Source organism: Pocillopora verrucosa, chromosome 14 (genome assembly GCF_036669915.1).
Source record: "Pocillopora verrucosa isolate sample1 chromosome 14, ASM3666991v2, whole genome shotgun sequence".
Classification (NCBI taxonomy): Eukaryota; Metazoa; Cnidaria; class Anthozoa; order Scleractinia; family Pocilloporidae; genus Pocillopora; species Pocillopora verrucosa.
In genome coordinates this window covers 10,128,006-10,151,661 of record NC_089325.1, presented here as the reverse complement: position 1 = coordinate 10,151,661, position 23,656 = coordinate 10,128,006, and the positions used below count along the sequence as shown (strand labels likewise).

General features: G+C 37.8%; 2 protein-coding genes and 1 non-coding gene across 6 annotated transcripts; 1 reads left to right on the top strand and 2 right to left on the bottom strand.

Annotated features, from left to right (window-relative positions):
• Nucleotides 1–486: 486 nt before the first annotated feature.
• On the top strand, nt 487–19,481 carry LOC131797842 (putative transcription factor SPT20 homolog-like 2). Of its 4 annotated transcripts, XM_066161666.1 has the most exons (20): nt 487–679; nt 4,502–4,557; nt 5,049–5,087; nt 5,533–5,594; nt 6,411–6,477; nt 11,031–11,157; nt 11,438–11,466; nt 11,560–11,595; nt 11,993–12,031; nt 12,358–12,468; nt 13,067–13,260; nt 14,029–14,236; nt 14,803–15,095; nt 15,642–16,105; nt 16,443–16,645; nt 17,220–17,423; nt 17,529–17,600; nt 17,764–17,986; nt 18,253–18,500; nt 19,138–19,481. In XM_066161666.1, exons 3-20 carry the CDS (start codon nt 5,052–5,054, stop codon nt 19,252–19,254), a joined length of 2,733 nt encoding a protein of 910 aa, XP_066017763.1. In that variant the 5' UTR covers nt 487–679; nt 4,502–4,557; nt 5,049–5,051; the 3' UTR covers nt 19,255–19,481. The 4 variants fall into 4 exon arrangements, with proteins under 4 accessions (XP_066017763.1, XP_058971494.1, XP_066017762.1 ...); XM_059115511.2 differs by lacking the exon at nt 4,502–4,557; XM_066161665.1 differs by lacking the exon at nt 4,502–4,557 and having other exon boundaries at nt 4,909–5,087.
• Trnap-cgg (transfer RNA proline (anticodon CGG)) lies at nt 7,218–7,290 on the bottom strand. The gene has a single exon. It is a non-coding gene; the product is annotated as a tRNA-Pro (tRNA).
• Nucleotides 19,482–19,629: 148 nt separating the features above from the next.
• On the bottom strand, nt 19,630–23,376 carry LOC131797850 (exosome complex component RRP43-like). Its single transcript, XM_059115518.2, has 11 exons — nt 23,338–23,376; nt 23,219–23,255; nt 23,016–23,079; nt 22,837–22,910; nt 22,335–22,380; nt 21,598–21,703; nt 21,430–21,475; nt 20,806–20,902; nt 20,507–20,627; nt 20,271–20,377; nt 19,630–20,071 (listed from the first exon to the last, which is right to left on the bottom strand). The coding sequence occupies exons 1-11, from the start codon at nt 23,352–23,354 to the stop codon at nt 19,959–19,961; spliced, it is 828 nt and encodes a 275-aa protein (XP_058971501.2). The 5' UTR covers nt 23,355–23,376; the 3' UTR covers nt 19,630–19,958.
• Between the last annotated feature and the right edge of the window lie 280 nt (nt 23,377–23,656).

The following is a 23,656-nucleotide window of genomic DNA, read 5'->3' as shown; positions in this document are numbered from 1 at the left end:
AGGCACGACAGTCTGAACCTTATCGGGGAGGGGACGGGTGACGACCTGGTAGATATATAAAAATGTATCTATTTATTCTGCGTAAGAGGTTGACCAATATTTGACATCAGCTGTTTTCGACACATTTATTTTCGTCCATATTTATTCAGAAGTAGACAAAATTTCTTCATTTAGAGAATAAAACATTTTTTTCTTTCTGTTCTCTGCTTTTGTTCACCAACAGACATGTTTTTGCTATGGACGGGGAGGGTAGGATTGTAATACAAGGGTCAAATATTTTCGACCTACTTAGGCGTGTGCCATTGACACTTTTCGCCGTGGAAGACTTTAAAAAGATAAAATAAACTATCTAGCACCACAAAAAAGTTGAATTTTTATCAGAAGGGTATAAAAATTTGAGTTTTTGCGAGTGTATATCGCGTGCGGTAGCTCCACCCCTGTGTTTTTGGAACTTCTTTGTGGCTCCGACTGCGGTCTCGTGATAGGCCATTCACCGTGTTTTGCCAAAATGGCGCCCCGAGGTCATTCGATAGCAGTGCAAACAAAAGCGAAACAGGATTTATCTTATTCTTGTTGACTCACAGGTCTACCTAAAGTATGACGAAAATGAAAGATGCTTCTCGTGATAAGCTGGATCGAAAGTGTCAGAGCACACAAGCATAAAGACTGCTAATTGGAGGTAAAAACTGTGTACTTTTCCTAGGGGTGCGCGCCTGGACTTCTCTTTCCACCGTGTGGCGCGGATATTGAAGTTTCTAAGTTTCAAGCACTTCAGCGAGGAACGCAAATGTGTTCTGCGCATAAATATTAGATCAGTAGTAGACAAAGCTGTAGTATTTGTGCTTTCGGCTTCTCTTTCAAGGCCGTGCGTTGTGCCCTGAGGTCAATTACCCATTCTTCGGAAGGCGCCAGGTATACTGTGCATAAAATTTACTCGCCCATATTTTCCACCGACCATGGCGGCACACGTGCGGAGGAAATTACTTCGTAATTGTCAGTGCAGCCAGTTCCTCTTTACTGTCGCATACCTTGAGGGAAGAAGAAAGATGTCTTCTTCGATTGTGAGAAAAAGTTGGTGCTTTAAAATACCTCCGTGCCGTCAAAGCGACGCGCTAAATATTGATTGTTTGTGATTTATCGTTCGTTGAATGAGAAAAATCACACGAACAGTGGACGCGTTTAATTGGTTCAATGTTTTGCCGTGAAATGATGCATAAACACTTTGAACCTCGATCTGTAGTTGTTTTAGCGATTCACCGCTAATGAGTTACAAATTTTATTTACACAGAATTTTGCGTCTAAGTGTACGAAAATTGAGTAAAATTGTCATGTAAATGGAAAATCCGACGAAATCGCCACTAATTCCGCACAGACGATTTGACGAGATAACTCGAGTGAAAAAGTCGCCACTGGGCAATTTGCGAGTTTAATTTACTTCTCGAGATCTGTACTTGACCCCGTTAGCTATTTCGTGTTGGTACTGTGGTTTTTCTAAGCTCTTTTTTGCGGCCAGAATTGTTCACATGCAGACGATCTTAAGCGTCAATAATCTACGTGACAATTTGTAACAGTTGAAATATTGGTTGATGGATTACTAGAGAGTTTGTAGATTTAAGCTATCACGAAACAGCCTTCCTGTCTAAGATCTAGAGACAGTCAGTCTTGACTATGCGATTTTGCGTATGCCCTTAAGAAATTTTCCAACCGCTCTAATTTGGCGTGCCTCGTCGCGTATCAATGTTGCCATGTCGAGCGAGCTACGTGCAAAAATAGGATATTAGAAGAGCAAGCTATGGGCAATATTTATAATACGTATATGTTCTTTGTGTGTATTTGATGTAGACATCATTAAGGGCAATTTTTTCGTGGTAACACCATAACTCTGGCATCGAAACGGAAGTTCAAGAATGACAAGTGACTGTTAATTGAAAGCGAATCACGCTTTCAAGCAAGTTATGGTCCTGTTGTTTCGTGATCGTAATTTATTTATGAAGCTCCGAGAAGTCATAAATACCTACACGAAAACAGACTTTTTCGATAGCTAGTTACCGATGTCTTTTATGCATTACTTTCTGTTTGGAATTTTGAGATATTTTAAGAAGTTGTTGTTATTTTTAGTGCCTTGCTTTAAGACACCCTAGAAAGGGCACTTGTCGAAAATGAAATTTTCCAAAGCAGAAGACTTCAAGGGTCACTCTTGAAATGCAGTCTTTACGTTAACTTAACTTTTTGTGATCTCGATAAGCCAGTTTGCCTTATTTACAAGACCAGTCTTCAAGTTGAAAACTTTTTGTTTAGAATGATTTTGCCGTAAAAAGTAGTTATTGATTATGGTGCCAACCTGTCCCTAGCTACTACCAGGTTGACTGCTGAGAAGATGATATCAAAATCGACTAGCAGACTGACTGAAACCAAGTTTTAGAACCAATTTCAAAGTACATTAGTCTTAGCAATCTGTGAAAATCTCAATTTGACTCACTGCAATGTGGTCTTTCATCAGTTACACAGAATTAAGAAATTCTCAAAAATTGATAATTTTCCAGACCTTTGTCATTGTATTATCTTTTATTGTGAAGGAAAATAATAGATTTCCAAAATTTTAAAATCATATTTGAGGAACTGTAGTGTTTTTCCTTTGTTTGCAAATGGAATTAGACATGTGTCCACTGAATTTGTTAATTTTCGAAAGTTACTTGTTTCTCCTTCAAATATGGAAATGCTCCCTCTCTTAAAACGCTGAGTAATTTTAACTGTGCTCTTTAAGCTGATGTTGTGATTGAACAACTCAGCACTTGCTATAAACAAACCCATTTAGTACTTAAAAATATGATGAACTGTCTAGAATTCTCAAGAGAAGTTCTTGGGGCAAATTGTGTTTTAGTGTATTTTTCGGTGCAAATGTGTTACCCCTGGAGGTATTGTGGAAGGTTATCATGGAGTTGGTCACGAACAGTGAATTGTTCTTGTCATGCTGACGACAACAACTCTCAAGTTTTTTTTTGTATTAATGAAGCCTTAGGGGGTGAAAACCCAATTAGGCATTACAGAAAACTAAATTTTTACATGAAAAATTCTTGTGGCACGAATGATGATGAAAGATTTTCATTGTGGCCAAAATGAGTAGGCTGAAGGTTCCTGGAAGTAAATGATGCTTCAATTTTAATTTTTGGTAAAGCTGTGGGGTAAAATTTCCTTGACAGCTTCTCAGTAAAGTCTAAGATTATTACTAATAGGACCAACTGAAGAGTGAAAAGATCTGTCATGAATTCTGGATTATGTGGATCTTAAAGAATTGCAACATTCATTTCATGGAAGAGGTTAGGAACACTGTTAGCATTTACAAGCAAATTGTTAGGGCTGAATATGTAAGAGTAGTCAAGAATTAAATATTTAGGGACAGGAACTTATAAATGTCTATCAAAAGGCTTAGTTGTTATGATTGGTGCAGAAGAATAATTTAAAATTATTCCATAACACACCTTAAATATTCTTACGTACATTTTTATTATGTTGCATTAAAAGTTACATGACCCTATCACTCCTAAGACCTGAATAGTAATTCTCCTTACTATTTACCATATATTTCATGTAATTTTAGTTCTAAGAATTTGGTGTTGAATCAAATGAGAATTTCATTTACCCCTTTATTTGTCACATGAAACACTTTTGTTCCTGAAAGAATAAATCTAAGCTGTTGAACTTTCGCTCTGACAAAGGGCTAATGCTCAAAACGTCAGCTTTTGAACTCGTTATGGTGGCCAATTTCTGTTATCAACCCCGTCAATAAGAGCTGATAGCTGCCAAAAACCATCCAACAGTCTGCCATCTGAAGCCACCCACTTGCACCTCATTTTACCATAAGTTCTGATGCAAAATTGTACAATATTTGAATTTATTCAGAATAGACTTAAAGGTTGATGTTAACTTTGGTAACATCAGGCACATTAGAACTTTTAACTATTAAAATAGTTTCCATTCTTGTGTGTAATCTGACAAAACAACATGCAGGTCCTTGATAACTTGAAAGTTTACTATTACTTATTTTTCTTCTACAGTTAAACTTGTTGACAGCCTTGTACGACCCCACTGAATATTATGCTTTATTGATTTTCCATTAAACTTCATTGATCTACCTTCACAGTGTCACTTATTGCAATGTCTCTCTTAGCATTTTGACAATTTTCAGAATGGAATAGAAGATAGGACCATGATCCCAAAAAAATAAAAAAATTACTCACAATCAAATTGGAGTCAAGGTGTATTTTTTTTTAATGTATACATTAGAAATGTGGCACCTATTCTGGGTATATGGGCTATCAACAATTATTATTTAAAGCACATTTTGCAAATAGAAATCAACTTACCTTTTGTGGGTTTGAGGTGACAGATGTTTCAAAGCCTTGTTGAGTCTAACGTGTATTGTTCTGAGTCCACCTGCTCTTAACAGAATTATAATTTTCCATCAAAGTTTATGATGATGCTTGCCTGATGTGTCTTTTAGTTTCCAAGTTATGAATTTAATTGGTGAAGACAGGATCTACAGGTTCAACCTTACTGGTAACATTTGAAAACAACTCTTTCAATTCTAGATATTTAAATATTTTGAAATCATCTGCAAAATTTTGTGAAACCAAAACTAAAAACATTTTTTAGCATACATACTTTTTAAATATTAAGCTGTGTGTACTGAAGGAAGATTACTTTAATTATTTCACTTGAATAAATATTTGGCACATTTTGAAGAATCAAAATAACTTGCCTTTCAGAAAAGCATAAAGCCTTTCATTAATCACCAGGGTATTACTGTTGTATGTATCATTTTTCTCCACAATGAGTGATTCATCTTTAATAGTTCCAAACCTTAGTATCTAGATATTACGTTTTTACATCCTTTTTAAATTCTCCCAGGCCATGGTGTCTTCATCTTGAAAGGACTGGGCACTAGCTTTTAAGATCAAAGACAGCATATGATGTTTACATGATACACTATACTGCAGTCCCTTGATAAATAGAAAAAGTGAAGAATGAGCTGTTTTTTGTGGATTTAGATAATGATTGGTGCTATTCATGGGGACATCAAGCCTCAGGTTTGTTGATTTAGATTTACTGAGTGCTTAAATGCATTAAAGTACAGTGTAACATGTGTTATTCTCAGTGTTTACCTAGACAGAACCTTCCACATTTGATCTTCAACATTGTTGTAAACTTCTTTTTTTTCCCAAACATCTAGATGTCGATTTGCTCCATTCTCTATGATAAATTTATTATAATTTCTTCCCTGAGAATTTGATGTTAAATTAAAAAATATTTCCTGGTTGAAATTAACCTTCTTGCCATGAACTTTCTGCTTGAAGTTGTCATCATATTTTAATGAGATATTTCTTTTAGTCATACCTGTGGGGTGAAAGTTTCAAGTAAAACTGTGTTTAGCTTTATCCAACTTGAAGTTCTTAGATTCACAATTTTTTAAGAGGAAGGCTAAACAGAGGATTAACAGCTCTCAAAATTTGTTATAATGGTCTGATTTTTCAGGAGGTGATAAACTCTGCTTGTCGCCGACTATTGAAAAGAAAAAGACCAAGCTCAGGAAAATGGTATGATGATAATCTTTAATTTAAAAACTAGTTTTACCCTGTCTTTGATTGAGTAAGTAAGTAAGTAAGTAAAAACCTTTATTTCAGTGGCATGTGGATAAAGCCTAGTGGCTTGTGGGGTCGTAGAACGATGAGTAACTCAATCCTATATTTATTATAAAGAGATAAGTTCCTAAAGAAGCTGATGTTTGGCACATTAGAGTTAAAAAATGATGTTTGATACATAGCAGGGCAGTGAATACAAGTAAGCATATGCAACCATCAGTGCCATATTTTTGGTTTTATCAGTTAGTTGGACTTTTTGTTTGGACATGTGATCATGTTTTGCTTTTATCTGCTATAATGGTTTAAGATCTTACCCAAAGTTTTCTTTCCTTCTGATGTTTGGCAAAGAAGCCTTGTTCCATTTTTTACTGAATTGCTCAGCCATCAGAGTCTACAAGTCAGGAATGGTGTTTGACTTTTTTTTTTCAACTGTCAAAAACTGTGTAAAGTCAGCTAGCTTAACACCCAAGCACCAACAAGGGGGGGCATAAAGTAAAGACTGAAATAATTTACAATCAGGCAATTGAGCAGAAATCAGGGCTATAATTTTCAGCCAATTTACAATCTTTGGTATCTAGGCATCTGGACATCCACTGAATCTTTAACAAAAATCTACAGTTGGTTGATTGGATGTGTTGCCATTGTTGCAGGAGAGGTTAAACTGATGTATTCAAGGTTCTTAGGTGACTTTCAGCTGTGATACTTATAAGTGAAAGATCTTAGGGTGTTAGAGAAATGATTGATTTTGGAAAATGTTCTCTTGCTTTTTAGGCAGTCTTTAGAGGAACGTCTTCTGGACTGTTACATAGAATCATGTGAAGGGGCCCCAAAAGACAAGGTTAGAGATGCAGTGCTGATACAATTGTTGTCATAACTTTTGAAAATATCTTCCTTTCCTTGTTTTTAATGACTGCAAGAAAGAAGGGAGAAGAATGTTTCAAGAAAATTTCATCCTTTACACCCTAATATCAGTATGCATATTCTCCATACTGTTCCCAATACATTTCCTGAGGCACTGAAGAGGAGAATTTGTTTAAGAATCTAAAGCTTCTCTAGTTGGTGACCATTTCCTTTATTCTCATGACCATGATGTGAGACTTAATGGTAATGTTGTAAGGAAAAATTAGATGCTAGTCACTCTTAGGTGTGAAAGGGTTAATGAAGGGTCATCGTCTTCACAACTGTTGAAACATTTCCTCCTATCCCCCCCCCCCCTTGTGAGTGTTCATAATGGGAATATTGGACAGCTTGAAAACAATATCATTGAGAAAAGGGGAGGGGGGAGGGGGTTGCTTTAAAAAAATGTGATGGGGGCTGTAGATGGAGGGGTTGTGTAGAAAAGGTTTCCAAGTGACTTCTGATTGACTACCAGATTCTTCCAGCGAAATATCTTCTTTTCTGGTGTGAAACAGAGTGAGAAGAAGATATTGCATCAAAAGTCATTTGTGTCTTGTCCTGCGCTCTCTCTTGATTATTTCGGTTGCCATGATAAGAAGGAAGATGTTAGTAAAGAAAGATGTTTTTCATCTTGTCACGAGCGTGGGACAAAGAAAAAATTCCCTGAGGAACTGAAGTCAAAGTCCCCATGAGGAATCGAACCTCAGACCTTCAGATTCCGAGCTCTGATGCTCTACCACTGAGCCACAGAGACTCCATGGTGAGTGAGGTCTATCACAAAGTTCATATGACAAGCATCCAGCATACTGCTAGGATCAGCAATGTTGTTAGCATAATGTTTGTAGATAGAAATAAGAGAGACGGTAAGTTTTGAGCTTGGTAAGGAAAAAAAGAAAGATGTTTTTGTCACAACACAAGTGTGGGACAAATGAAAAAAAAAAAAAAAATTCTGAGTCCCCATGAGGAATTGAACCTCAGACCTTCAGATTCTGCGCTCCTATGCTCTACACCGAGCCACAGAGACTCCACGGTGAGCGAGGTCTATTACAAAGTTCGTATGACATGCGTCCAGCATACTGCTAGGATCAGCAATGTCAATAGCATTATGTTTGTAGATAGAAATAAGAGAGATGGTAAGTTTTGAGCTCGGTAAGGAAATAAAGAAAGATGTTTTTCGTCTTGTCACAAGCATGGGACCAAGGGAAAAAAAAATGAAAAAATTCTGAGTCCCCGTGAGGAATCCAACCTCAGACCTTCAGATTCTGCGCTCCTATGCTCTACACCGAGCCACAGAGACTCCATGGCGAGCGAGGTCTGTTACGAAGTAGACTCAACTCTCAGCGAAAGTCACGGAATTGTCAACCTGTGTTGGGCGGTCATGCATCACAGTATAATGTTTTGGTTCTTTAATTTCTATGATCTTAAGTTAAAGTGAGATAAACAATGACATAATATATTATAAGAAAGGGGCTAAATTGGCAACCCAGGTTGGGGGGTCAGGTAGCAATCTGTTAATGTTTATGCTCTTGAATCTTGATTATCTTAAGTGAAAGTAAGTTCAACAATGGAATATTATATTAGTAGTACTACTCTGCAACCTCTTCCTCCTCTTTTGTCTTGAGATGTTTCGCGAACCTTCAAGACAATTCCCAGCCATATCACCACCATATTGCTTGTTACAAAGACAAGTGTTGTGCTTGGCAGTTAACTAACTCCTAATATTGCACAAAGGTTCCATTTCTGGTGACCATTTTCTTCTTTTTGGTTCTCAGATGGTGGCTTTGAAAAACCCTTAACCTGGAGCTCAGTGTATGAGTTTATGATCATGCTAATTCTTGTGCAACCCTAAGGATTTCTAGCCAAGATGAAAATTTAGTCAACATTTTTGTCGAACAATTTCCATAAAAGTAGAATACAAAGGGCAGAAGGGTTTCCTTGAACAGGATGAACTCTCGTCAATATATTCCTTACCAAAAATACCTCAGTTTACAAAAACTGAGCTGCAAGACCTACTAGAGGAGTTAAAAACCTTTTCCTGAAAACCTGGCTGTTATGTTTAAGGTATCAAAGTAGAGGGTATCAAGGCATCAGAGGGTATCAGACCTTTCAAAGTCTGAAGTCATGGAATGGTCGTCGAAGAAAATTTCAGTGGTCAGAGGTTATAAATGGGCAATATAACACCATGCACTATACTGCTAACCACACTGCTTGTCTTTGGAGACAGCAACTTTGTGAAAGGGGAAATTTCATGTAAAAGAAAATGTCAGAATATCAGTGGTGATTATGAATGTAAATGTTAATCTCCCTTTTAAGACCCCAATCACTAGGTAATTTAGGTGCTCAAAATGGCTACTTTTGCAACAATTTTGTTGATGATAATTTTTTAAACTTTCCATGTGAACCAAATGAAAATTGCCACAATGAATAAAAGGGGTGAATTTCTAAGAAACTGTGAGGCTGCATCAACGGGGAAGTATAACAAGTCAATTTGGTTTTATCAACTGAGTTGATGTTGTAAATTAGCAGCAACATAGAGTCTCCAAGGCTGACATTTTTAGTGCAATTAGCCCATGGTGAGAGAAATTAGATATTTGCCCTGGCAAGGGCTAATGCTCAGCTTTAGAAACTCTTTACTCTTACTGATATACATTATCAACTCAGTTATAAAACCAAACTCTCAAAATGGCCACATGCTGGAGTGCAGAAATAACACAGGCTGTCAACAGCTGATGAGACAAATGGGACACGCACCTATGCATTTAAGGCTGTAGGATATTTCTTATGGTAGTGTTTGTATTTGATATGTCACTGGAATAGGAACATAGCTGAGTGGTATTTTAAAGAGATGCATTTGCAATTTGTCTTTGACCCAACCGAATACTACAAATTATATCTTGTTATGGGCCTCTTGTTGTTGTTGTAGTGGATACTGCATGAGGTCGCAATAGTTAAGCAGTCCTTGTTGACTGATTTGCTATGTTGTTGTTGTTTGAACACTTCACTAGTATCTGGCAGCTTGGAGTTACAAAGGTCAGGAGAAAAAGTATAGAGAATGGTATAGAATAACAGTATGTTTACCATGATTGGCATCTCACAAGATTAGTCTTTTGTGTATGCATTAGAGCCTTTTTTGCAAGATTGTGAAAATATTTGCATCTGTTGTTAGTGGGAGGTGTGTTCTTTCTTTTTTTTGCTTTTTTTTTTTTGTTTGTTTGTTCAAACTCTATAAGGCATAGTGTAAAAACCTGCAATCAGTGCCCTAATCTAAACATTTTTTGTAAAGTTCCCTTTCCAAACCGAAAATCAGTAAGTAGTTGTCAGAAAAAAAATTTTCGTTGCCAGAAAAGACACATTTTATGCAATATTGCACTCAATTTTTCCCGCCAAATATTTATCGCACTTCAGAACATGAGCACTAACAGAAGGTTACAGAATGGTAAACAACCACCCAACACTTGTCGCCGAATCTGCGACTTTTACTACACCAAAAGGTTATTAGTTACCATGGCAACTAAAAGGCGGCAGCCTGAAGGGGGGCTCTATTTGTTGCAGAGTGGATCCTTCTGGATGTACATGCACATGTGTTTGGTAGTGGATAGCAGTGATTGGAGAAAATGAGAGGAGGTCACACACTCTGTTTTGATTAACAATGGTAGTTGCTTTGTCCCTCTTGGATGTAAAATTTACATCAAAAATATAGTTGCTCAGACAGTGATCTTTATCAGACAAGAGACCTGCTAGGGTAAAGTTTTTTTTTTTTTGGGGGGACAACTGAAGTGTTAATGGCATTTTAGAAACTGTTGTATAGATTCCCATTTCATGTTTGATTGTTGGCAAAATATGGGGTCACACTTTGTGATATTGGCCTGGAAATTGGATGTTGGTTGTGTGTTTGTGGAGCAAGGATAGCTAAGATTCTTTAATTAGGCTGAACTGTAGATGGAAGAAGTGACCCCCTAGTTAGGGTGAGCTTGCCCAATAAAATTTCCCACTTTGTTTTTGTGGTGAGAGAAAATTTGTATGTGAAATCTGGCACTTCTATTGTCTAGCTTTTTAACAGGCTGATATAAATGCATTCTTGCAGCGTATATGGAGTTAATTTTGTGAAAAAATGCATGTCAACATCTCTTTTCAGACCACTTTGTCATTTAAAATATGTTGACCCCATAACTCTTATGAGTGACTAAGACAGAATTTCTCCTTACCATATCAGTACAGTATCAAGCAAACAAGTGATGAGAATAGAGAAAAATATAAAATAGGGAATTATTAGTTGATCCAATACCAAATTCTCAAAACTAACATGATAGGAATTGTATGGTTGACAGTAAGGAGAATTGGTAATAAGATTTTATGAGTGAAAGGGTCAATACCTTTTAGAAGGATAGGTTTATTTTGATTTTGAATAGTGGAAGGTGATCCAAACATCTTATGATTGAAATGATTTGTTTTATATCCACTCCAACTTTGGTTTTTCATTTCCCATGCTATTAGCGCTTTTGTCATGGAGTACGGCTGCTGGAGAAAGTTGTTCTTCAAGACAATCTTTCAACCCTTGTTGTAAACCTGTACGCCAGGAATGAAGGCTACTCATTGATGCTTAAAGGCAAGAATGGTGCAGGTAAGTACATATTAAATATTATGGTTATTATGGACCCATAGTCTGTACTCCAACCAAATATCCTACCCATCCTGCCTGTGCTTATTCTGCCACTTCTGCTGGCCTGGATTTGATATCAGTCCTTTGCAGGTTACCTTTGGGCATTTGTCAGCTTTCCCGGACAGTTTGCCTGTGTTCACAAATGAGATACATGTAGCTGTTAGTGGAAGAAGGCAATTGATAATATTTATGGCATGTGAAAGTAATGTAATCTAGTCTGTATTTCTCTTGATTTCCTCAGATTCAGAAACTGTGAAGCTGCCTTATGAAGTTAGTCAAGTTCATTATGAATGAGATTTCAATTATTTAGTTCCTCTTTTTATGTTTAAGATTGTCCTCAATTTTTTTTCTTTTTAACAACAGGAGTCTGAATTCTTGGATTACCTTGATGCCCAAGAGGTATAGGAGATTTTGTTTATTGCACCTCTCAATTGCCTCGACTTAAGGGCTGGTAACTTTTTTCCTCCTCCCAAATCACTTCTACAACTTCCCCTTCACACCCCTTCTTGGACACGCCCTTCACCCCTCCTTTCTCACATGTATAATCTTGGTCAAGCTAAGGAAGAGCCAAGTCTAACTGCTTCTAGATTTAAAAATGAAGTTTTGCCTTTCAGTTTTCATGCTGGTAAATTTTTCAGAATCTTTATAAACCACAGACAGCTTAATGTCTGATTATTAAGATTGTCTAATGCTTTCTAATTATAGTTTTTTAAAGAAGAAATATCAGCAGTTTATATGCTCAATAAAGCAGCTTAGACAAATATTCTGATGAGGTCTTTGTTTGGTGTTGTTTTAGCTTCCTCCAGTCCTGATTGATCTGTTAGAAAAATCTCAGGTATGGTTGCACTGAATCCAGTATTAAAACAGCCATAATAGTTAAGTCTAAATTACAACAGGGTTTGAAATTTGAAGGATGAGATTCTTTTTCTATTTAACTGCTGCAATTATCATCCCATTTCCCACAATTGTGCTAAAGAATTATATTTTTCTTTGTCTTGTTTACCCTGCTCATACAAAAAGAAAAGTGTGAAATGGTTCAAGTAAACCTGGAGATGTCATGGAATTTCAGTGAGAGAGAAAAATTAGTTTTGCACAAGAGATAACAGTCTGAATTGAGAAAAAGTCATTCTTATGTAAAAAAACATCTCTCTACTCTTTCAGGCAAATATTTTTTATAGTGGTTGTGTCATAGTTGAAGTGCGAGACTACCGCCACAGTCCCACAGGCAACTCATATGACAGCAACTATGTCTTACTTCGTCCAACTTACCAGGTACACAAAAATACTTTGTTTTTTTGTTTCAAAGGCAAAAACTGCTGATTTTTTTCTCCAGCCTTCTGGTAGCTTTGGTGAAGCAAAAGCAAGTATAAAGCAAATTCAGAGTTTCTGACTACCAAAGACTGCAAGTCTAAGTCAGAGATTTTTTCAGTGTGAGTTAGCTTTCTTTCTAAGGGAAAATCAAAGAGGAAAGGACTGAACCCTTAAACTCCCAAGATCTGATTGTTAATTCTCCCTTCTTAATGCTATAATTTTCCTTGTAAATTAGTTACAAGAATTTGATGATAAATCAAGGTAACAACTTCTTCCTGATAAGTTTGAGTATTCTCATTACCTGTTTGCTGGATCATGTATGGATTTTATAGGGAGAAGGTACATGTTAATCATTTCTGGGAGTTAAAGAGTTAAAGAAGCATACAAAGCATTTTCTGTTCCTCAGTGTCACTGATTTTTGCAATGGTCATTGAGTGCTACTTGGTCGTTATTTAAGAATTAAAAATATAGAAGGACAAAGAGATATCAAGTCACGAATGACTCCACAACCCTTCAAGATAGCCCTAACAGCAGTAACCTTTATCTCTTCCTCATACAGACACTTGTTTGTGACATAAACGCTATGACTCGCGAGTCACCTAACTGGACCGAAGAGAGTAAGTTAGTATTGGAATCCCAGTTGCTGTTAGCAACAGAAGGCCCTTTGTGTCTTGACCCTTCAATAGAAGTTGCACAGGTTGCAAATCAACTCCAGTTCAACAGGAACAAGTTCCATACATGTGGCATCAGAAGGTATGTGTAAGAAACCCCCTCAACTGATTTCAAACAATTATAAATGGTTGTTTACATTTTAACCCTATTATAGAGAAGAACTACTAATAAGTGATTTCTGCAATCACCATCAACACATGGTAAAGCAGAAAAGCAATAAGAAGCTTAAGAAAGAAAAACTTCAAATAGGGGATTTACCTGTCTGATCACAGTTGTGACAGGCTTCAACAGGTTTCCAATCCATGCTCATGGGTGGCTTTGTAGCTCATTTGGTAGTAACACCTACTAGAAGACACAGGTGGGATTCTCATCAAAGCCTGGATTTTTTCCAACCTCTTTACTGCAGTTGCTTGGCAGTCCACCTGTGGGGATCATTTCTCTGCTTGAAACTGTTCTAGTTGTCTGTAATTACAACTTTGTGGGAAAATAGCCTCTAACAACTGTGGACACCCAAAACAAATAAACATGATAAATACTCACCTTTGTTATCACCAGAATGTAGGATTCCAAGCTCAACTTTCACCAATCAAGTTATCATTGAGCAACATAAAATTTTCAAGAGATCACCACAATTGAAAGTTAAGTCACTAAAAGAAAATATCTGGGTGGAAAATGTTTATTAGAGGATTTGGCAATAGGTCAAGGTTTTAAGGGCAGATGAGCTGGCCACATGACTACCCAAAACAAATTGATGACTTCTGCTGCAATGTAGCAGGCAAAACAGAGTCAGCTAAGAGTGCAGAGAGGCTGACTTCAGGCCTCACCTGACCCTTGCTTGATATATTTCAGGAGCATAAGAAGACACTCCCAAGCATTCTATAACAGAGCAGGACTGGTGTCCCTGTGTAATGCTCCCTCTTACCTGAAAGTTCTCGATTTCCTGTCACACTACAAGAAGCCACAGCCACCTGTCAATCTTCGTCTTGCAAAGACACCGCAGACAACTGACACATGGAGACAAAAGCCAATTCACCTCTCACCACCTGCAAGGGTTGATGTAAGTGGGAAATGTTGTCAATCAATAAGTGGCCAAAGTACTGACCAAACCAAGAAGTCATCCTAGGAACAGTGATCCTCATAGCTATTAAGAACCTTATCCAACAAGTGTGTACTTATATTTTCACCCTGATGCAACTCTTACATTTGTAGAAATGATTTGCCAAAATTGTCCACAAATTGCAAGCATTCATGCAACTAAAGCACAACATTTACTACCAGTGCTTCTACTATGGCTGAATGGGGCACTTTGAGTTTAAATTTGTTTTAACATGTAGAGCAAAGTAATCACAACAGTCAATCATAACAAATATTATCTGCTTTGCTGGCTCACTAGTTATTGAGGATTCAAAGTTAAAATAGGCAAATTGCTAAAATTGCTGAAAATGGCAGGCAACCAAGTCACAATTGGTTTTTGTTTGTAGTCTAATTAGTTTAGAGCATTATGCAAGTTTTCTAGACCAATTACAGACCAAAGTGAAGCAAAACTAAAAAGAGTCCTGGATTACTTTTGATCATTGTATTTGGTGGATGTGCCACACCTTACAACTTAAATATTTTTCGTAGGTTGACTTGTTTTCCAAAATAATTGAACGTCCAAAGCTGACAGCTGATAACACACCAGAAAAGGTTCAGGAAGTCACACTAGAAGGAGAAAAGACCAATAACAGGAATTACTTCTGCCGTGTGACTATTCGACGGAGACCAACAGACTTGCAATACTTAGGTGAACTATACCTGGAAGAAGATACAAGCAATACACAAGGGGCTCCTGCTGTTCCAAACACAAACACTTCAGCATCCAACAAGGCAGGAAAGGCCTGTCACTTTTTTCTTGGAAGTAAACTTGGAGCTCAAAAGTGAGTGGTTAATGTGGGTCTGTTAATATGTAATCTCTTTATTTCAATGAGTGCTGATTGTATTGTAACATGAGCAAGAAATGACTCAATCAAAGAAGACATGGTTTCCTAGTGGGTAGCAGTTGCATACTTGACTTCAGATTAAGCGAGTTAATTGGGTTTTATCAGCTGATTTGATGATGCACATTAGCCACTGGAGAGAGTTCCTCAAGTTGACATTTCAGGCCTTAGCCCTTTGTCAGAGTAAGTTGAGGAAATGTAGGAAATACAGGAAGCTGAAGCCATGGAATAGGTGGGAAGGGAAGGGAAGGAAGGGAATGTATATGTGGATTACCTTTAAATGTACTGGCATCCCTTACAAGGAAAGAATGGTTACTTGTTCATGATTTGTTTTTGTATTCTCTTTGCCAGTTTGCTGTATTATGTATTGACATTGTGAGGAGAATTTGATTGTTAATCACCTTGTTGACTTAAAGAGAGTTGTAACTTACCATATAGTAACTGAACCTGGATATGCTAGAGATTTTACTTCAACTTATCACTCAGGTATCTTCAGCAGTTCCAAGACTTGTACACTGAGGAGGGGCGTAAGTCTGTGAAGATTTGCACCTACATTCCTGGCCAACACCAGGTGGCACAAGCTGCAGCAGCTGCTGCCAGTCAACAGGCATCACATGCACATAATCCCAATCAGACATCAACAGCCACTGTTGTTCCTGTTTCTGGAAATCCAAATATACAAGACCAGACACAGGGCAAGGTGGCAATACCTCTACCCACAGCCACAAACACTGTGACTGTAATTCAGAGTAATAATTTGGGAATAGGGTCACACACCACGTTACCTGGTAACTCTGCAGTGTCTCAAGTACCTGTTGTACAAAGTCTTTCTAATGTCCGCACTTACGGACAGAAGCTAGCAATGTTTCAGCAGCAAGGAACAGTAGTTGGCACAGTTCCAAGTGGGACTGGTGTGCCCCTTAGTGGAACAACTAAGATTGCTACAGCAGGTATTTATTAAGTTGTATGCCCAACATTTGCTTTTTGAATGCAAGGGGGCTACTGTTAGATGAAAACAGGGTGTTATGGCATATTATGATCATATTTGGACCTGCTGAGGACAAACGAGCAAAGAAATGATCTTTGTAGGTGATCTGCAACTGGAGAAATTGCAGAGAAGAAGTGTGAAAAAAATCAGGGTTTGTGTTTAAGCCTGGATTTTCCAGGTTTCTTTTACACAATTTCTCTTATTGCAGCCCACCTTTAACAATCATTTCTTTACCCGTTACAGTCTGTTGACTTGTTTTATCTGGATTACAGTTACTGATTGGAATTTATACTTTTAAGGCACAGTCACACGGTACATTTCGACAGCACAGCCAGGAACAACACTTCAAGTCTCAAGTGTAAAACCTGTTCCTGTTTCCTCCATTGTCAAATCCGTTCCAACAACAGGGAGAAGGATATCTCATCCAGACACTGCTACCTCACTACAGTCACCCACCACACCTAGTGGGGGGTACACAGGAGTTGTGGGAGCCTACATGCAGGTGACTTTATGATATGAAAAAACATCTTCTTAACTTGAGACAAGTGGCCCATGCATACCAGGTCTACTGCTTCGTCCACTGAGCAGATTGCTATTTCTTCGCACATCACCCTTCAGCATTTTGCAAAGCTCCCCTGACAGTTCATTGGTTTCCATTTATGCTCTTAGGTGAAGAGAAAGTATCAGGTCATATCACCTGTGAGTTATTTCACTAATGACCACTTCAACCAGTTGATCCTGGTTCGTTTGTGGCCAATCATAGCCATGGGTTTATGGTACAACATTTTATTTGTTGCTAGTTTGAAGAAAACAAAAGTAGAAAGAGACGTCAGTGAAATTACATAAAGGGTTAGCAGAACAACCTATGACATGGTAGAAAAATGACCTGAGATGTTAAGGGAACAACTTAAGATGTTAGTGCGCTGGTCCTAAGCAAAACAATTGGTCAGCAAAACGACCTCCATACAAAGAATTGTCATCTGATGAAGAGTCTAGATTCCAAGCTCTGTCAGTTAAGGTGTAAATTTATCAAATGCAATGTTTGGCTGTAAAACAGTTTTATTTGATCCAATTAGCCAGTTGTTGGTCCTGGAGGAATGAGTGTCACTGTCCCAGCTGGAGCAACTGTTACAGTAGCAGGTGCCACGCCCATTGTTCCAGTTTCCAAAAGTGTAGCCATAGCATCAGGTCCTTTACCAACACAGTTCATCGCGACAGGCTTGAAATCAGCCAATCAGACCTTACAACCTGCACCAGGGACATCTCTCACCCTACTACAGGTAATGCCAAGTAGGTTAAGTCAGCACTGAAGCTAAGTAAGCCATTTCTGAGATGTGGAAAACTTCTGCCTTTTAACTCATTTGATATCATTCTTCTTTTAACAGGGCACCACAAACATCCAAACACAACAAGCTCAGATAGTCCATCAGACAAGATCTCCATCTACAACTTTTACTGTATGTAGTTTGATCGCAAATTTAAGATCAGAACTTCTGTTCATTGGATCTATAGTTTTGTCAATTAACCTCTAAAATTCTGCATAGCACTTTCCCCCTGACTAGAGTAGAAAAGCAATATTCAATATTCACAACTTCTAAAAGTATTCCTTCTCTTCCTCAGATTCCTGGTAACTTGGTTCCAATAACCCACATTCAGTCAGTAACTGGAGCAACCATCAATGCTCAGATACAGGCGAAAACATCTCCTCAGGGTACCCCTGCTGGCCAACCACAGCCTATTCTACCAAACACACCTCTCTCCCCTCCCTCAGGGATGGCTACAGTTACTCTGAATACAAGACCCATTCGTCCACAACAACAACAGCAAAGGAAGATCAATGCAGGTATTTTTTTTAAAATTAGCTTCATGTAATTGAGCAATCGATCCTTGAAAGGGACAGCTTTAGTTTTGCCTTACTTCAGTGTGTAATAATTACAGTTCCTTGTTAATGTTCAGTTCCTTGAAGCCATGATTAAGAAACAATATACAGTGGATAACAAACTGCACTCTAAACCAATTATTGGTTTAGAGTGCAGTTTGTTATCCACTGTATATTGTTTCTTAATCATGGCTTCAAGGAACTGAACATAACCATCAATTTCCCACCAGGAGCTGGAACATCACCAACAGCCATAGCTGCACTAACATCCACCGTCAACCGAACCACTACAAACCTGCAACCTTTGGTACCAATTGGAACACAACTTCAGCAGCAGCCATTTCAGGTACGAATGGTGCAGTTCCCACAGCAAGGTGGCCCCACCCAGATACAGCCCACCATTGTGCAGTCACCAAGAGGAGCAACCCCTGTCCAAATAAACACACAGCAAGCTCAAGTAGTGCAAGGTTTACAACAGGTAGGTATCATTTGCACTTGTGTTGAACATATGAAGAACAACAACAACAAAATCAGTCCCTGAAAGAATTGACCAAGAGGAAAAAAATGCATCGTACTCTAGTCCTTAGTAAGTCTGTCATGATTCTCCCCCTCCATCTTTCTCTCTCTTTCTTGCTACCTTCTTTTATGAGCTCTCCTCTTAAAAAGTACCCCTCTCTAATTGGTTCCCTTTTCAAATAAGCCCCCCTCTTAAGCACCAGCTCTGATAGTTCTCCCTCTCTGGTATGCTCTCCTTCAAAAGTTCCTTTCACTAACGAGTCCTACTCTCTATTGAACCTCTTCTCTAATAAATCCCCTCAGAAGTACATCTCCTTCTCCAAAAAGTTCCCATTTATAATGAGTCTCCTTCTCCAAGAACAAGCTTCTAATACTTCCCCTTTTCTCATTATTCCCCTCTTCAATAAGTTCCCATTCAGGAGTGTCTTGCTTTAATAAGCCTCCCACTCTATTACATCCTCCTTTCTAAGAAACCCTCCACTCTTGTTGGTCTCTTCTTTACTATCCCCATTCCACTTTGCAGTCAGGAAGTGCAGGAAATTAAATTATTCAATCATTTGCAGTATTTCTAATTATAACTCATCTTTTCCTTTTCCAAGATCCAAGGAAAACCAGTCACAACAGTCAAAGTAACTCAACAAACACAAGGAGCACAAACAACAGCCAGAACACCTGGAAGATCCCCAGCACAGCGACGAAGATCGCAAAATAAGTAACTTGTGCAGCAGTATTTATCATGGTTTAAATTGTATAATTAAGACTTTTTACAAGCTTGTATAAAGACACTTTGGAAATTGCTCTTCACTGGTATCTGTAGTTAGTTTTTATTGTCAAAATATAGTATAATATATTTGTGTCAGCAAGATTCAATAATTGATGTAGCCTGGCTGAGATGTATATGTCAATATTAAATTGAAATAGAGCAAAAGAGTGCACATCCTCCTCTGGTATCTGACTCATCCCTCTTTTCTTAATGACAGCATTATATTTAGTCCTAGAGTCATACTACAATTGGTAAAATAAAGTCATAATCCTTCCCCATCATGGAGTTTATTACTGGAAAATGAGAGTAAAGTTTGCGATCTCTTATACTGTTTCCAGTGAAAACTAGTTGATTGTTAGACCCAAAAATGCTGGAAAGAGTACTAACGTCCACAGATAAATGGTTCTGAACAATGTTGTACTGTTTCGTCAGATTTCAGACACTTCCATCCCCTTTCGGACACTACTGTCCAATTTCAAACACTTTTGGAGTTCAGACACCTCCGTCCCACTTTGGACACCAGCATGCAACTTTAGACACTAACGTACAATCTTAGACTTTTTCGTCAAAATCTACCAATGTTTGAATCAAAGAATGAAGTCATTGTTATGTATGTAGAGTATATTTTTTAATAGCAAGATTCTATAGGATGTTGTATCATCTGTCAACATTTATACAAGCTGTTTGTACAAGATCTCTGACTTCTTTTGCTCTTTTCACTGCCACTTTGAAGCATTCCTGTAGTTTATCATCCACTAGGGGTGATCCACCTTGAAGAAAAAAAAAACAACAGTGTTATGAAGAATTCTCCCCCAACCACCATCACTTCAATGACTGAAACTGCTACTGAACATAGTTTTAGCTTACAAAATGGTTGCTGTTGTTGTTGTTGCAATTGAACTGTGTTGAAGGGTAAAAGTATTTTTTTTGCCTGCCCCAAGATTGTCAGATCACCAAAGCACATGTTACCTGGTTTATGAACTGCTGCAATTTTATCATCATCTGTGATAACTACTGTCACAATTCCAGTCACTAGATTTTCCTCTTCATCTGTTGGATCAGCAAACAATACTGTGCTACAAGGGAAAAAAGAAATCAATGTTTGCTGGATTTCACAATTAAGTCAAGACATAACACTGTTGTCGTCAGTAGAAAATGCATCTTGTTAAAAGACTTGTTTGACTGTACAGGCTACCATGACTTACTCATCAAATACACCAAGTGTAGCAGAGACAGGATGTGCCCTGAGGTTCAACAGAACTTCTCTCTCTTCAGATGGTAATGGAGTTTGTGTTTCTTCATCTATTGTCACTGAATGAAGGTGTGCTGGAAAGCAAAATCATTCTAGGTAATTCGAGTGGCCATGTTACTGTTCTAAAGTACCTAATATTAATGTACTGAAATGTCAATAACAAAGTTCTATTAACTGTAAAGGAAAGCTTCCAAAACAGAAAGGACCATATGTGTTTTGGCTAGTGCCAACACAAAAAGGAATATTACTCACTGTTTAGGAGGGCAGCAATAGCAGCTATGAGACATGCATCTGTTATATTTCCATCATAACTAAGACACATAATATCCACATACAGGACCCATGACAACTGGAAGAAAAAGCAAAGTTAAAAGACAGAAGCAGGAAGTACCTGTAGGATAGTCTTGTGATATGTGGAGGATGGGAGATTCCAAGGTACAAATTCAAATTTATACTTGTTAGGAGGTGGAAAAAAAATTCCTTTACAAAAGGTTGTTTACCATGGCACATATTTTTTTAAAAGACAAGGCACAAAAAAAAATTTTTGTCTGAACACCACCCATTTTTGGACAAACAGATAAATCACATCATATCTCATAAATCATTCCCCTTCTTATAAAACAAGCACAGTGTAGCCTTGAACTCAGTGCAGGAAAAGTGATACAGCTGTATCTAAAACCTGAAATTAGCTTGGAATTTAAATCTTCATTACATGGGTAAACAACACGACAAAATATCCTGCCATCCAAGGAGTTACCTAGACAAAAACCCATATTTGACTTTGATGATATCCAATGACCTGCCATTATTTTGCACTCTGTAAACACATCCAATGTAAATTCAGCTCACATCAGAACTATGAAAGGAGCTTCCTACCTTGCCCTCCACAATACACAAGTCCTCCAGATTGATTGGTTCACAGCTGATAATGCAAACAGTAAAACACTCAATTTCCCCAAATTGTACTAAAACTGATTACCATGGAAATGATAGCAAAGAAACAAAAGGTTTCAAATCTATCCTTCTCCATGTTCAGGTACTCACTTGGAGATAACATCAGCCACAAATTGACTCAAAACTTGTGCTTGTTCACCAGGAGGACCCGGGCGAAAACGGGAGGAACAAAGAGGAGGTAAATCTACATTAGGAACTAAATGCACAAATTTTAAATTAATACATTTGTCATCTTTCTCAATCATATCTGAAAATCAAAAATACACATGAAAGTACCAGAGGTATACCTTGCTACTTAAGGGAGATATAGCTTAGCCCTGGAATGCCCAAGATCTCATCATTAATTCTCCTTACTGTCTGCAATACAGTTCTTGTGATGCTAGTTTGGATAATTTGGTATTGGATCAACAAATAATCCCCTAATTAAGATTTTTTCTATATTCTTATCACTTGCCTGCTTGATATTGTATTGATATTGTAAGGAGAGATTCTGTCTTGGTCACTCATAAGAGTTAAAGGGTTAATGTTAATATACATATTCTTCATACTCTTCTCTACACATTTCATTTGGTACTGACAAGGAGAATTCCTTTTAAAATCAAAGCCTCTTAGGTTGGTCATAATTCCCTTTATTCTTGCGATCCTACAGAATTATTTGGCAGTATTACTCTATGGAGAAATTAGGGTTTCAAGGGTTAAATTGTAAAAACAGTGACGGCATAGAAGTTGAGGTCTTTGTTGATTGTTATTCCAATAGATACTGATGTAAACACCAGCAAGCTCCTTTGTGTGGTCTCATCATTATCACCATCAGCATTATTACTGACCTATGAAACCATGTTTTGGTTTATCCTGACTTGGCACAGCAAACTCCTATGGATGAGAATTGACAAAAGCCTTAATTTTGGTACGAATGCCTATTATTTACTTAGTTTACCATGTAAACATAAAACATTAAAACATTAAACTTTGGTAAATTTAGAGTTTCCTCAGTAATGGAAAGCAGAATATGACAGCTGAAGTTCCCTACTTCAGCTTTAACTTTCAGCTTCAGCTTTAACTTCCAGCTTCAGCTTTAACTTTCAGCTTCAGCTTTAACCCTTTACACACTAACATCAGGACGCATATTCTCCATACTATTTCCTAAGTTGCTGGCAAGGAGAATTTGCCTAAAAGTCAGAAGCTTCTAAAGTTGGTGATGATTTCCTAAATTCTCATAGCCTTAATGTGTGACTCAGGGGTGATATTGTAAGGAGAAATTAGAGGCTAGTCACTCGTAGGAGGGTAAAAGAAATACATCGTGATAGTATGGTAGCAGTGTATACTAACTGCTTTGACTCCACAGACAACTGTCGTGTTTCCAACTTTAACCAAAGCCGATCCCTCGGCTGTCGATATAGAACCTAGCAAAAATCATTGAAAGATTGTTAAGATAAGCCCAAAGAACGTAAAAATTCACATGGTATGAAAAGTGTCAAAACGTAGGAAACAAAAAGACCTCATCTTACCAACATTGAGAATCGTTTTTCTAAACTCTAAGAGTGCACGACCATCTGGCCTTACATCCTCCTTCTACAAATTAAAATGAAAAGATGAAGACTTCCTAGCGTGCATTTAAATGGACATAAACCCTGGCTTAAAACAAGATATATTTTTTCAGCCGCACCGTTCAGCACGCTTGTATTTCAACTTATACGAAAGATTTGCTCACCAGAAACTGCCTGTAATATTCTAATGGCTGTGCAGTCCTATAATGTGAAGATGCAAAGAGTAAAGTGAATGTCGAAAACTGATTGCTAAACGACTCGATCGAAGAGGCAGCACACTTACTTGAAATCCGCCGCCATTTTCTTCGATGTCCTAATTACATGATGGACACTAACTCGCTGGTACATGCCGCTGAACGATATCTGAAATACATGAGCCGAATCGGGAAACGACACAGAGGAACCAACACACAGGATTGGCAACAATAGACTTCTGACTATTAAAATAGAGACTAGTAAAATTCTGCGTCACAAGGACGATGAGGAGTTACCGCGTAACATCCAAGTACCCAAGTTCTGGGTTACAAACTTTAAAAAAAAATGTACCAATTACCTTATTCCTCCAACCTCAATGCAGAAGTGGTTTTTTTTTTTTTTTTAAT